Here is a 15,640-nt window from a genome sequence, read left to right as displayed (position 1 = left end):
TAATTTGCTTTGTAATATCATTGTATTATTCATTTTATATATATTTATATATTCTCTTTGGTTTAAAAAAAAGGCTAATTGTGGAATTTTTCAAACACGATGGTAATCTAGGGAGTTCCTTAGATCAATTTGCGACAAAATTAATGGATGGACTGATGAGCAACACTTACCATTACTCAGGATATCTTCTTTGCAGACTTGATTGGTTTTTTTCATTCTATTTCTCATTTTACTTCTTCTTCCATTACTTGTTTCTTTTTCCCTTTACCTCGTTTGAAAATATTAATACAACAATAGAATTGTGTTTGTTTGTTGGAATAAAGGTGGGGTGGGAAAAATTTTGAAAAAATAAAAATTTTCATTAAATCTTAAGACTGCCTTTTTATTTGCTAGAGGTGAGAAAATGATTGCAAATTTTTTATTAAAATTTAATTATAAAAGTATAGTTTGTTTGGTTGTTTGGAATGGAAAAATTGGAAATAAATTTTCTTAAATTAAATAAATTTATCCGTGAGGTGGCTTATAACCTTCTCATCCTATGCCTTTTTAAAATCCTAAAATAAATATGCAAAATTTTGTGGAAAAGTATGGAAATCAAAAAATGAGATCCACATTTAATACTTGTTCACAAAATTCTTTTTTTTTCCTTTTCCTTGACTCCATTATACATGGGACCCACATCTCTTTTTCTTTCTCACTTCACATTTGCAAACAAATGCAGCATAGAGGAACTTCCTTTGTTAATCACTTAATCCCAGGCATTTGGAATATAAAAGGGAAGTGGGCCGGGTTTTTGAGGAATTGATGCGTTTAACCACATAAATAAATGATACTTGGGTTTACTAACTGGGCTACTGGATTGGTTAAACAATTGGGCTTTGGGTATTAGATGGGTTGGGCCTCCATACGAAAAAGGGAAAAAGATATTCAATCGTTAGCTGATGAGATGGTGGGTTCAGGGTAGCCAAGTCCTTTTTCTCCCATATGCTTTGGGTAGTGACTAATATTCCTTTTCTTTTTGCCCAACTTGACGAATATTCCTTGAAAGGCTTGGAAAAGCTTATTGGTCTTACAAAACAAACGTCAAAAGTTGTGTCTGAACGGTCAAAAAGCAAATCACATAGACACATAGCCTCTGAAGGGGTACATGGCACTAGGACATTAGGCTACCTATTTACTATAATGACAGAAAAGCCCCTTGTGTTTTAGCGTGAAGACAACACTTTCTTAAGTTTCTTTTCCCTATTTCTAGTAGGAGCCTTGTTTTATAATGGTTTGACTTCCACTTTTATCACCTACCAAAAAATAAAATTCCACTTTTGTCATGGTTTGACACTTTGACCGGTTGAGTAATAGCAATCAGCGGCTCGGGTTGATGGGTATTGAATAAAATCAATTATCATTTTCATCAACTAGTTTAACCTTGGGGTATAAGTTTGGTCCTAACGGCCATAACCCGCCCTAAGTCCATCCTAAGCCTGAATAGAGTTTGGGCTCAAGATTTGACCCTAAGGGCAGGCCTGAGATTACTCTTTAGTTCGTCCTTTAGCCCGTCGAGCCTCTCCAAACATTTCCCTGATTTTTTACTTTGACCTTGTCCCTGATTCTAGCCGTAATCTTGGTCCTAATTTTGTCTCTAATGCTTGATCTCAATGAATTAGTAACAAAGACAATGATAGAACCAATTAGGGTCAAGACAAAATATAGAGCCAAGGGTTAGGGATAAGCCAAGTAGGGCTAAGGACACGATCAACTAGGGCCAATCAGGGTATGAATGGGCTTGGCTTAGCTATGTAGATTTAGGGTAAGAGACAATAAATTAATCCTAAAGTAAGGCCAGGGTGGGAAAGTACTTACATTATAATATATAGGACTAGAATTAAAATTGCAAAAACCCAACCTAATCCTGCCCTAGAACTTTAATCGATCCAACCATATTCATTGAGCCATTAAAAAAAATCTTCTCTTAAACAAAAGTTCAATCCAACCAAAATGATGATGATCAACCGAGGCATTCACTTACGCTTACACCCCACCATGCAATCACCATGAACGGGACCACCAGGTGTACCACCATTAAGGTAGTCATGAGAATTGAGTTTGAGTTAACAGCGGTTTATGGCCAACTTCAATTTGAAATTTTAGACATATCCAATTTCATATGGCCCATGTCATGTGCATTTACGTAATTATATTATAATGTCCACCTAAGGATATAGACTGACTTGAATGCTGCAGCATCTGCGGTCAAGATTTTAAAATTTTAATTTGGATCCTCTTGTAGGCAAGGTTTAAAGTATCGGCATCGAGTATCATATCGGTCAGATGATTTTAACAGACGTATCGTCCTGTATCGAGTATTGTATCGCTCTAACTAATGCATTTTAGTGTAATTCAATAATGAGACGTATCAAGATGTATCGTATTGATTGGGTCAAATATAGATACGTATTGACAAGTATCGTATAGTATCGTGGGATATTTTACGCAATTAATGCAGAGTAAAATATATCATGTGGGTGGTAGCAAAGTAAGAAAGTACGTGCGCATCATTAAGACCAAGAACGCGTCTTTCTTGCAAGCCGCGTTGACGTAACCCGAAGGTTGAACCGTTGAGGCGTTCGACTTGGATCTCAGCAATCAAATTACCAATTTACCATGGAAAAAAGAAAATTACCAAGTTGATCCATCTTACCGTGGCGGGACCCACCAAACTTCACAAGTCAACAACACTCAACAGCAGTTTTTTTCTGTTTTTTGGGTACGACAAGAGTAGTTATAGAGTACTACATCTGTAATTACAACATGAGAGTTAAGGATATTACCGTCAACTGAACTAAGGTGGTGTTTCTTAAGTTCTTTTCAAATTTAATAACGGTCTTTGTCGTTGAAACTTTTGTAGAGAAGAACATAGAAAAGGAACCGACGAAGACGACGGCGACGGCGACGAAGGGAAGTAAAACTGCGAAACAGGAAATGCGTTTCGACCATTTGAAAACGAATATTTCAAGCGGAGGAAAGCAAAATACAGGGTATTTCTTCCAAATTTCACAAAAGTGGATTCCCAGTAGTACAACCAGTCCAGTAGAATTTCTTCTTTTGCTTTGTCTCCAAGCCATCTTCTCTTTCACTCTTTCGATTGATGTTTGACAGTTTTAGGTTCGTTCTGCTTCTTTCTTTACGTTGCGCTTCTTCTCTGCTCATTGCATTCTTTTAGATTTTTCCAATATTTCTACTCTCATTTCCAATTTCGCTTTCTGCTTCTGATGTTATGCACTATGCATAATAGTGATCTTTGTGGAATGCTTAAGTAGGTAGGCCTCTTTCTTAGTCTTCCTTTTTACTATTATATTTAACAGGATCGTTCCCTCCCCTAACTTACAACTCAACCAGCCTCTGCTAGTTTTGTTTTAATTAGTTATAGTTGAGTTGCGTCTTACCATCAAGAGAAACAGAAGGGGAAAATAGTATCAAAAGGTTGGTTCTCTTCTGAGTTACTTGTCTTCTAATTTTTATTGATCTCTGTTATGTATTTTTTGTTTTAATTTTCGGATTGCCTGTTTGTGTATTTTTTTTCTTATTCTTCTTTACGCTTCTGGTTTTTGGGCGGTAGTTATATTTGCGTTATTGGTGGTAGTTCTATTTGTTTCCACAACTTTCTAGAACCGTTAATTGTGCACATAACCTCTCTGTTTATATACCTGTATTCTACATTTTGTGTAGTCTTGAATTTTTGAAGGGTTTGTCTGAATCCAGGCTGAAATTATATGTTTGGGGATACTGTCTGGAGTAAGAAGTGAACTCTATCAGAATCAGGACATTAAAATGAAAGAAAGACCATTCTTTGCCTGGTCCTGGTCTGTGGAGGAGTGCCTGAAGGAATATTCTGTGAAACTTGACAAGGGTCTGAGTTCCCCTGAGGTTGAGAAGCGGAGACAAAACTATGGCTGGAATGAGCTTCAGAAAGAGAAGGGGAAGCCTCTCTGGCGTCTTGTCCTGGAACAGTTTGATGATGCGCTCGTCAAGATCCTGTTAGTTGCAGCTTTCATCTCTTTTGTTCTGGCTTACTTTCATAGGCATGAGTCAGGAGAGAGTGGGTTTCAAGCCTATGTGGAACCGTTCGTGATTGTTATGATTCTTGTGCTCAACGGCATTGTTGGGGTTTGGCAGGAAACCAATGCTGAGAAGGCACTCGAAGCACTTAAAGAAATGCAGTCTGAGTGTGCAAAGGTTCTTCGAGATGGACATTATATGCCGGAATTACCTGCCCGGGAGCTTGTCCCAGGGGATGTTGTGGAACTACGTGTTGGAGACAAGGTCCCTGCTGACATGAGGGTTGCTGCACTGAAGACTTCAACCTTGAGGGTTGAGCAGAGCTCTTTGACTGGAGAGGCAATGCCTGTGCTAAAAGGTACCAATCCCGTGATGATGGACGACTGTGAATTGCAAGCCAAAGAATGTATGGTTTTTGCAGGAACCACAGTTGTGAATGGGAGCTGTCTTTGTATTGTTGTAAGTACTGGGATGAGAACTGAGATTGGGAAGATTCAGACACAAATACACGAAGCCTCCTTAGAAAGCGATGATACCCCTCTAAAGAGGAAGCTAGATGAATTTGGTGGGAGGTTAACCACTGCAATTGGGCTTGTTTGTTTTGTTGTGTGGTTAATCAACTACAAAAACTTCCTCACTTGGGAAGTGGTAGATGGAAGACCCACTAATTTCAGGTTTTCTTTTGAGAAATGTACATACTATTTCAAGATAGCCGTTGCCCTTGCGGTCGCTGCTATTCCAGAGGGTCTTCCTGCTGTAATCACCACTTGTTTGGCCTTGGGTACCAGGAAAATGGCACAAAAAAATGCAATTGTGAGGAAGCTCCCAAGTGTGGAAACGTTGGGATGCACAACTGTGATTTGTTCAGATAAGACTGGAACCCTTACAACGAATCAAATGTCTGTGTGTGAATTCTTCACGTTGGGAGGAAAGACAACAAGCTCTCGAATTTTTCGTGTTGAAGGAACAACTTATGATCCCAAGGATGGTGGTATTGTGGACTGGGACTGCTACAACTGGGATCCAAGCTTGCAGGCAATGGCAGAAATATGTGCTGTCTGCAATGATGCTGGGATATTCTGTCGGGGGCGCCTTTTCCGAGCTACAGGTTTGCCTACTGAAGCGGCTCTCAAGGTTTTGGTTGAAAAGATGGGGGTTCTGGATACAAATGCAAGCAACCAAATTCGCAGCACACAGCTTGCTGCTGACAATTTAATTGACTGTGATACTGTTAAATTAGGTTGGTCAAATGCCACTCTAGAAGAAACTTGTCATGTGCTAACAATTTTTGTAGTCCTTAGGCTCATGTTTGGTTTTCCATGGTATAGGCTGTTGCGATTGGTGGGCAAAAAGATCAAGAAGGGTTGCCACATTGGAGTTTGATCGAATTCGTAAATCCATGAGTGTTATCATTCGTGAACCAACAGGGAATAATCGTCTTCTTGTTAAGGTGATTCTTATTATAATATTTTATTATTATTTATAATTAGCTGACCCTATTTAGTTGGAATATGGCTGAGTAATTGTTGATGATTCTCTATTAAAAAATAGTTTTTGAATGGGATCACTTTTTGTTCTGTTACATTGGAGAAATTTCTGTTCATTTGCTCAATGAGAGGAACATAGATCCATAGATTCGTGCCTTTTATATGATTACGCATAAACATCTAATGAAATTGCAGCATTCTATTTTCTTATGCACAATGATTTTGATACCATAAGAATCAGGATTTAGTTCAGTCTGGTCCACACCAGGAAACTAAGCTGTTGCATTTGCCAACACTGTATTAGCATAGCTTATTAACTAAACATCGTGAATTTGTTTCTCACGTCTTTATTTGTGTTGGATGCTTTTAAATGTGATGGTATCAATTTAACCATCTGCTATTTGTGAAACATTGAACCATAATTTACTTGCTGTAATTGGGACAGCATTCACAATTTACTGTTTTCTAAGTTGTTTATTTACATGAGAGACCACAATGAGATCAGACACAAAATAACAATATTAGTCTGGGAGGACAATTTGGACTGAACTGGTGAACCTTATTTACGCATTCAATGTAGAACCTAATGACAGGTGCTGGAGTTGTAGACGCTTAAAATCACTTTGGAATTCTGTTGAACATTATTGGATGGGAATTTCAGTAGAGGAACTATTGGTTGCAAAGTTGTAAATTGTTCTGATGGAAAAACAACCTCATAATCAGTAGTTTATTGAAAGATTCAATTCCTTTTTTCTTTTTGGGGGTTTGAGGTGAGGGGAGGGTGAAGGTGCAGAAGGTGTTTTGCATGGTAAATTCTGCATTCTAGACAACCTAATGTAATCTCAGGGTGAGAAAACTGAAATTGATTAAACGTGCAGAGGAATTCACAACTTAACAGCATTTGTTATTCTTGAAAGTGTTGAATGATCTAGCTTTTATACAAGGCACAAAGTTTCAGCTTTTGCTCAAACTCTGGATTTTGAGTTAACATTTGAATACCCAAAGGTACCCCATGACCACTTAGAATTGTGTTTGGATAATATATTAAGGCTCTAAAATGGGCCAATTAAGAAAAATAGAACTCATTGGCTGATACCAAACCTGTAAAAATACACCTAATTTGATTAAAAACAAACATTTAAATCTATCATCTACTGCTACAGCTCTCATGAGAGGAAATCCATTATGGGTACTTCTCTGTCACACATGACTGCTTGTGGTCTCCTTTACCATAATTGAATATGTTATGCTCTTTGACTTGATTCTTTTTTTCAGCTGATTCCTTATGTATGTTTGTGCCTATGTTGGTCTTGTACTCACAACAATCCTCTCTTATAAAGCACGAAGATTTTCAGTGTTGGAGATTTTCGCTACTTCATTGGTTTATACTGAAATTTGAGGGCGCTACTTCGGTGCCATTGTGAACATTAGGGTTTTGGATATTTGGGATGGATTAAATGTTTGGTGAACAATAATTAATTACAGATTTCAAAATATTGATGAGCATCACCTGTATAGCCTTGAATTGGTTCAAAGATGGGTAAAAAATGTTTTCTATTGATGTAAACTCATTTGAGTCTTATTGTCGAAGATGTCATGGCGTTTGAGCAAAACCTTGGCATTGTAGAGAGCCCAAATGCAGGGTGACACCAGTAAAATGAACCTAGACCCCTTGAAAACTATGATTGTTGTTAGGGTGTTAAAAAATTTGCTTGCGTTTGGAAGTGCAAATATTCCCTTTTTGCTATGCTACTGTTTATTTGTTTCCCTGAGATAATTCCTCTCTACATCATTATTGAGCTGCATTATCATCAATGTTAACCTATTATTCTAGAATACTTTCTGCACATGAGATAAAAAATATAGCTTTTCCAGGGTGCTGTGGAGAGTGTGTTAGAGCGCAGTTCAAGTGTGCAACTTGCAGATGGAGCTATTGTTCCAATGGATGAGCTGTGTAGACAACTGTTACTGTTAAGAAACTTGGAGATGAGTTCAAAGGGTCTGCGTTGTTTGGGTTTGGCATATAAGGACGACTTAGGTGAGTTCTCGGACTATTATGAGGAGAATCACCCGGCCCACAAGAAGCTACTTGATCCTGCCAACTACTCTTCCATTGAAAGCAACCTAGTCTTTGTAGGGGTCGTGGGTCTGAGGGTGAGTGCCTTCTTAGTCAATATCCATTAATTGTTGGTACCTTCCCTTTGAATGTTGACCTGTAATAGTTATTGATTCAGGATCCGCCTCGTGTTGAAGTTCATAAAGCAATTGTAGATTGTAAAGAAGCTGGGATTAAAGTTATTGTGATCACTGGAGACAATAAGTCCACTGCGGAGGCTATTTGTCAGGAGGTTCGATTGTTTTCTGATAGTCAGGAACTCAGAGGAAGAAGTTTTACAGGTAAAGAATTCCTGGCTCTCTCCCCAACTGAACAGAGAGTGTTCTTGTCAAGGCCTGGGGGAATGGTTTTCTCTCGTTCTGAACCCAAACACAAACAAGAAATTGTAAGGATGCTGAAGGAAATGGGTGAAGTTGTTGCTATGACTGGAGACGGTGTGAATGATGCTCCTGCATTAAAACTTGCTGATATTGGAATTGCAATGGGAATTACTGGAACTGAGGTATTCTAGCCATCCAATTTTGTCAATTGCATATGTGTTGTTTCTTACATCATTCATTTATGTGATTCCTTTGTTGTAACATATGATTGTGTGTTGAACAAATATTATCGATGATGGGGCCAAATGATTACGAAGGAAGATAGGGTTGCAAATTAGTGTAGACCACCCATAGAGGAATATTTAAAAGTTCAAATTAATTTGGTGGCCTTAATGGCCCCATCTTAGGATGTATGACGGACTGTTCTCCTTAGATAACAAATGAAGAACTCAATGGTTTGAACTAACAACTATTTTCCGAGGTGGGATCTCATTCCTATTCCATACTCATATGATATCTACCAAATCAACTGTCAGACTTTTGCTAGATTGTGTTTCACTTTTTGTTTGTTAGTATCGATGGGTAGTTGCTAGATTGTTATTACTACTCAATAACTTCAGATATCTTATAATTGGATATAAGGGCTTGGATCATTTTACATTGCCTGTGTTGTGAAATGATTCTTCAGGATGCTAGTGTTGATGATACAATTGCACTTGCTTACTCTCCATTAGTGTTTCAGGTTGCGAAGGAGGCATCAGACATGATTCTGGCGGATGATAATTTCAGTACCATTGTTTCTGCTATTGCTGAAGGACGTTCAATCTATAATAACATGAAAGCTTTTATTAGGTATGTCTATGAGCTGTGGTTTTATTTGTTCCTTTCAGTTAGCAATACAATGCAGGTATATGATGACATCAATATGCAGTTATCAGTGCATTTTTAGTAGCAGATAATATGATATCATCTAATATGGAGTTAGTAATAAATTTTTGCTGTGCAGGTATATGATATCATCTAATGTTGGCGAGGTGATATCCATCTTTCTAACAGCTGCACTGGGCATACCAGAATGCTTGATTCCAGTGCAGCTTCTTTGGGTCAACTTGGTTACAGATGGTCCGCCTGCTACTGCTCTAGGTTTTAACCCTGCGGATGTTGACATCATGCAGAAACCACCCCACAAAAGCAATGATGCACTTATTAACTCTTGGGTTCTGTTCCGCTATATGGTTTGTATTTAGCAGTTTCTTAAAATGATAAGTTTCCGGGTTATAATTTGTTCACTAAAGGATCATGGACTTGGTTGCCTACCTGTGCTGCACATTTATTGGAATGGGTACCATGAAGCAATGGCATTCATCTGTACACATATAATAGCATAACATTTTTAGTTGATGCTTTCTGTTCAGTAGACTTAGACTTAATTTTAAACATAGAAACACCCATACATGCATGGCCACACACGCATGCGCACACACACACACACTCATGTCTCTGTGTGTGTGTATGAGTGAGAGAGAGGAAGCGGGAGAGATCTCCCATATGCTTATCAAACAGCTCTTTCTCGTCACCCGCAATATGAGGGGCTTCTAGGTTCCATGGGGATTTCACTTTTAACCTGGTGTTCTTTAACCTAGCTCATCTGTGTAATTTTAATCATTTGAAGAACAGTTTTTATTTTTTATTTCATCTTTTCTTTCAATTTTGATGCTATGTGCTGCTTTGCTTGTGGATGCTGTATTTTTCTGGTAGTTGGATTGCATCTGCTGCTCATGTCCATTGACTTAATAGCCCATCTCTGTCTTGCGTGTAATTGAATTCTCATAGTTGTTGCACCATATCATTTGGCAGGTGATTGGTTCATATGTTGGTGTTGCAACTGTTGGCATTTTCGTCTTGTGGTATACCCAGCCTTCCTTTCTGGGTATTAACCTTGCAATGGATGGGCACACTGTGGTCTCCCTACATCAGCTACGCACTTGGGGGGAGTGCCCTACGTGGTCAAATTTCACTGCAGCCCCACTCAAGGTTGGTGGTGACAATGTTATCACTTTCTCAAACCCTTGTGACTACTTTTCTGTTGGCAAAGTGAAGGCATCAACTCTATCACTGTCTGTTCTAGTAGCAATTGAGATGTTTAATTCCCTCAATGCCTTGTCCGAAGACAACAGCTTAGTCCGAATGCCACCTTGGAGGAACATTTGGCTACTGGTTGCCATGTCTGTTTCATTTGGGCTCCATTTGGTCATACTGTATTTTCCTTTTCTGACAAATGTTTTTGGTATTGTTCCACTGAGCCTGAACGAATGGTTATTGGTCCTCTTACTGTCGTCCCCTGTTGTGCTCATTGATGAGGTTCTCAAGTTCATTGGAAGATATCGAAGAAAGAGGACATACAAGGACAAGAAAGAGTAGCACGGTTTTGGGGGTGGGTTGATTTTATAATGCCAATGAGCGCCAGAGTTCAAGAGTTGTTAAATGAGAGGAAGATAGTGATGCATGTTAAGAAAAATGTTCATGACAAATTTCAAGGAGAAATGGTCATAGTGATTATGTTTGTTCATGAAAACTAGCAGGAAAAATATGAATGGCCTATAGGATAATTCATTTACTTTTGTTTCCAAAGGTCATCATGTGTAGATCTTTGCTTTTGCTCAACTGAAAGAGTGTAATGTAGTGAAGATGAAACAAGTAGATCGAAATATTGAATTAATTATTCTTTATGGAATTTAATTGGAAGGCAACCTGCTTGACTGGGAGCTGTTCCTGCTGTCTTTCCTTCGTTGTGCTGTGTGACCTTATCATTCGTTCATTCTAATTCTGGGTCAGATGGGTTCTCCTTAGACAGATCCCTCAACCTTATGGCTCTCTATGCATGTGAATTTATCATTCCTTGTATTTTAATGTTTTGTCTCCACCAGTCAAAATTGGTTATTTCAAATAATTTGTGACCGTTCTTCTAATACTTGGCATTGTCTGTTTAGACCATACCTAATCCATGCTTAAACAAGCTATATTTTGAAAAGTTTGGGTAACAACATACACTGCCATTTAGAAAGTTATAAGTGGCCAAACACCCTTTTGTTGTTGGGTGGGAGGTGGGATGGGTGAGCAAAGCCAAAAAAAAGGATTGGGGAAGAGCAGCAATTGGACCAGAATGATACAGTTATGTGCATCTTTTGTTGCTGTGTTATGAGTATTTGCATCACCATGTCTCCTGTGTAATAGAGGGGGTGGTGGGAAGCATACTGGTAGCACGTTGTCAATGATGCCTTGCTCTGAGCAAAACAGATTCAGTTTGGCAGTGCACTTATAGAGTGTTCTTCAGAGGCTCAACCAACCTTTACCTGGTTCAAAATTTCAAAAGAAGAATTCTAACTAATTATCGATAAAGTCGACATTCAATCAGAGAATTTGTTTCTTCTGAAGCCCAGCACCTCTTGGCCATGAGCTTGTCTCTCCCAGAGTTTTCAGTTGGCAATGGTAGGAATGTTTGGGCTTGGAAAGCATGAACCAGGTATGACTGTAGGAGAATATCTCTTTTCTCTTGTTTGTTTCTTTTTGTTTTACTTTCAGATTGTAGTGACCTTGCAAGTATCTGCTTTTCCTTTTCATGTTATCTGCTTGTTCTCCTTCATGTTGCGCATTACAAACGGGCTCTGCTACTGTTTTAACATCACACTTTTCATTAAAGATTCATTTCAATGAAAGTGCAGAATGTGATAGGGTCTAAAAATTTGTGCACTTGAACTTCTGAGTTCATTTTATTTGTTTATTTATTTGCTTGTATTTGAATTTTTGCTTTCTTTTGACATTCCTGACAATCATGTTTATTAGAGGAGAGAGCCCTCTGATTTTTCATTGTAGGGGTGTTAGTGTGTGTTTGGTGTTTATTTTGGCTATACAGCAGTCCATTTCTGTTAACTAATAAGGCACTCAGTATTTACCGATGGCTTTTAGACCCCAGCAATCTTAGTGGTCGCTTTGTGGTAACCATTAATCTTTGTACTTCAGGTTGTGTTCATTTGCCCAAGTCATCAACACCATTCTCCTGCCACTATCGTGACATTAACTGAACAAATATGTAGATTCGCAACCAAAAACAACTAGAAATCAGTTTGGGTCAGTCAAGGTAAGGTTTAGCCAGTCCAAAGTATCTGTGGTAATGCTGAAGAATGAGATCTATTGATATTTAGATGGCTTTCTTTTTCTAGTTATCAAGGTGATATTGTAGTGATAGGCAACGTCCATTCATATTTGACCTTACCCAATTGTGCAAACTCTGAAGTCTATTTGGATTGTTCTTAATTATTTTCCAGCAAAATAAAACTTTAGCTAGTTTCCCTCCTACTAAATAATCAACAAGGAAAATAGGTCTCTATTTCTGTCAGTTCAAAATTGTGGTTGAGCAGTGAAGACAAGTGATTCATGGCCTTTTTCTTTGATTAATGAGTAGAGAAAGCAGTAAGAATATTCTTCACTTTGTTGTATTTAGTTTTCACTTGCCTTTGGATCAAAGTCCAAGGATATAGTGTCACATTAAATGTTATGCGGCTTCTGCCTTTGGTATCAATCTGGTGAGTCTGCAGCAGTTTGCTTTACTCTTGTAGGATTAATGTGGTAAATGCTTCTTACACATTTTTATGATCCGACTGCTTAAGCTTTGTTCGTATACCGAGATATGAACCTTCAGGCAATATGCTTAATAGAGTGATGATATCTTGAATTGGTGCTTGCTGTTATCGGTATCTAATATGATATATTGCTATTGACATTTATGCATTTTGTTTAAGCTTAAGAAGGAATAGCAACTCCTCGTCAAAGACTTGTCTTATGAATTTCTTGCTGACATTAAACTCTTCAATAGAAAACCCAAAAACATTAGGGGAGGAGAAGCTAAAAAATTGCTATCTGTTATGTTTTCGGTTATGAAGGGAGTGTGACTGTGGAGATTCAGTGAAAACCTGAGAAGCACCAGCACTGGAGCGGGCTAAATAATATATTTCACATATGGGAAGAGAAAATCAAGAGAAAAATAAAGGGAATACGGATATTTTTTTTCTAGGTCATGGGGAATAAACCGTGAGAGACCCCTACCCCTGAGTAAAGAAGAATGAATTTCCTAACTCCTATCTCTGTTTCTGTCTCACTTTCTCTCTTCTCTGCTCGTATTCCTCACCCTATTTTCCTCTGTTCTCAGCATCTAAATTTAGGGTTCGTAACACTCAACTTGGAGGAACTTGGAGGTAATCCACCTTGCTTGAATGCCTCAATCAAACCTTATTGCATGGCCAATGCTGTGTGCTGTAGCATTGAGGAAAACAACAACAATATTGAGACCGCAGAGAGGGGCAATCCTGCTACATCTCGAAGGATTAGACCCAGACCATCTTTCCGGTCTGCCAAGATGAGTATACCCCTCATTTGTGGTAGGAGTGTCCTGAGGTTGCTCTTCTTGTCTCCTCAATTCCAGATGCTAGCACTCCATAAATTCTTTAGCTCTCCTGTCTGTGTTGGAAGGTTCAACATGCTTTTTTTTAAAATCAATTCACTACGTGCTTGTCACAAAGCCTAACATATAAATGCCACTAGTGACTAGCCCTTCAGTTCTCGCAATTTCCTTCTTAGAGACTTGCCATTGAGATTGGATAACTTACTTGCATACTACAATGAAAAATAAAAAATGAAAAAAATAAAAAATAAAAAATATTTTCCACCCAAATTATAATTACCAATACACACTAAAAAATATCTAAAATTATTAAAGTCCTCTTATCAAGATAATTTAATTCCACGATAATTCAAATGCAAGTTTATTCCACAACAATTGAAAATTTTGGTGACTCTAGTTTTCGGTTAATTTTGATATAAGAATACTTTAGATTTGTAATTTACAGAAAATGAACATGTTAGAAATCACCTAATGTTTATATTAAAATATATAAAATTAACTGGTGAAAAATAAATATTATATTTCAGTTCATATTGTTATGAGGATAGGAAAAAAAAGACTACCTCTTAACTTTTTTTTATAGGTTAATGATATTTCAATTGCCTTAGTACATCAAATTTATTCTTGTAATGTGGATGCTTCTTTTGGGAAGAACATGATGCAAGTAGCAAATTATGTGTTGTGGTGAGGGATATAGAAGGTACTTATATTGCTAGCCTTGCAAAAAAACGTGTCTTTGGTGTTGTATGCAGAGTTGTTAGCTATGCTTGAGGGTGTGAAGTTGGTGGTGGATTTGGGCTATAGTGCAGTAGAATCTAATGCCTTCAAGGTGCTCACGACATCAGAGAGAGCCAAGTGCTCAAGTGCAAGGCTCTCTGGTAAATTTGGTTGATGAAATCCGTAGTGCTGCGGGTTTAGGTGGCGCATTCTCTTCACTAATATTGGAAGAGAGGAGAATAAATTGATTTATTGGGTGTCAAATGTGAAAATTGGTGATCAATTGTTGGCATTCTTTATGAATCCCCTCTTGAATTGAAGGAGATCCTTTATGTTGAACTAGTGCTCCGTAGTAGTTAGTGTTCCTTAACTATTTGGTTTAGGCCTTTGGCCTTGTTTTTGTATTTAAAAATAATCAACTACATTGAATAATTAGGGAAAATGATAATAGTCACAAACAATTCCCAATTATCCATGCAGCTTTTGTATGATAATTTATTATACTCTATCATGCATAATGTATTAATGAACATAATAGTTATAATTCATCAAGAAAAACAATCAAGATATGAAGCACTCTCGAAATGCCTCGTGTGGTTAGCATTCTTAATATTATAATTCAAAATATTATTCGTTTTTATGATATATCCAACAATCTTATAACCAATGATTACCTAAAGTTTGACTTGGTATAAATTTATTTAGTTGAGACTTAACCCAACCTATGTTGGACATGTTTGAAATTCTTTAGCAAGAATTAGGATAATACCTCAAAGTCAGTGCTTAGACTATGGCTGCATTTGTTTGCTGGAAAAAAAAAGAGGTGGGAAAGTTGTACTTGTGGGTCCCATATGTTAGTTGGGGGGGGGGGTGGAAACAGGATAGTAAAATGTGGAAAAATAATGGATAAATACACTTTTCCAATTTAAATACTTGTTTGGTTGGATGGGGTGGGATTGTAAAAGTAATTTATCATTATTTATATTTTTTTTCTTCCAATAAACATGTTCTTCGGTGTGCCCGACGACCGCGAAGCCCTGGAGTTGGGAGGAAGGATGGCGGAGCATCAAGGTGAAGGTCACTGTGGTACGTTTCAAGGAAGAGGAAGGGGCGGCGACTACCGGAATATCCAGAGGTGAAGGTCTCTCTTTCTCCTTTGTGCGCTCTCTCTCTCTCTCTCTCCTCTGCGATTTCTCTCTCTGCTCTGCGCTCTGCGCTCTCTCTTTCTCTCTCTCTCCTCTGCGCTTTCTCTCTTTTTCTCTCTGCTCTCTCTCTTTCTCTCTCTCCTTTGTGCGCTCTCTGTTTCTCTCTCTCCTCTGCGCTTTCTCTCTTCCTCTCTATGCTATGCGCTCTCTTCCTCTCTATTCTCTACGCTTTCTCTCTTCCTCTCTCTCCTCTGCGCTCTCTTTCTCTATGCTTTGCGCTCCCTCTCTCTCTCTGGCGCCGGCCACTTCCGCCATCTTCTATCTCCACCAAAGCTCCTGCCAAA

General features: G+C 38.2%; 1 protein-coding gene across 4 annotated transcripts; it reads left to right on the top strand.

Moving 5' to 3' along the window:
* Positions 1-2,936: 2,936 nt before the first annotated feature.
* Positions 2,937-11,057, top strand: ECA2 (ER-type Ca2+-ATPase 2). Of its 4 annotated transcripts, none has more exons than XM_089158912.1 (8): positions 2,937-3,032; positions 3,757-5,293; positions 5,382-5,503; positions 7,416-7,694; positions 7,775-8,158; positions 8,719-8,828; positions 8,983-9,211; positions 9,834-11,057. In XM_089158912.1, exons 2-8 carry the CDS (start codon positions 3,826-3,828, stop codon positions 10,395-10,397), a joined length of 3,156 nt encoding a protein of 1,051 aa, XP_089015038.1. In that variant the 5' UTR covers positions 2,937-3,032; positions 3,757-3,825; the 3' UTR covers positions 10,398-11,057. The 4 variants fall into 4 exon arrangements, with proteins under 4 accessions (XP_089015038.1, XP_089015037.1, XP_089015036.1 ...); XM_089158911.1 differs by having other exon boundaries at positions 2,937-3,159; XM_089158910.1 differs by having other exon boundaries at positions 2,937-3,314.
* The last annotated feature ends 4,583 nt before the right edge of the window (positions 11,058-15,640 follow it).

This window comes from Hakea prostrata, chromosome 6, assembly GCF_041222555.1.
Source record: "Hakea prostrata isolate BN-2017 chromosome 6, UWA_Hpros_2, whole genome shotgun sequence".
NCBI classification, from domain to species: Eukaryota; Viridiplantae; Streptophyta; class Magnoliopsida; order Proteales; family Proteaceae; genus Hakea; species Hakea prostrata.
This window is presented reverse-complemented; position numbering and strand designations above follow the sequence as displayed.

Bases quoted from the DNA above. Each gene is read 5' to 3' on its own strand.
- ECA2 (XM_089158912.1), top strand. From the start codon at position 3,826: ATGAAAGAAAGACCATTCTTTGCCTGGTCCTGGTCTGTGGAGGAGTGC. The intron at 5,294-5,381 runs GTTGGTCAAATG...TCCATGGTATAG, and splicing joins CTGTGATACTGTTAAATTAG to GCTGTTGCGATTGGTGGGCA. The intron at 9,212-9,833 runs GTTTGTATTTAG...ATCATTTGGCAG, and splicing joins GGGTTCTGTTCCGCTATATG to GTGATTGGTTCATATGTTGG.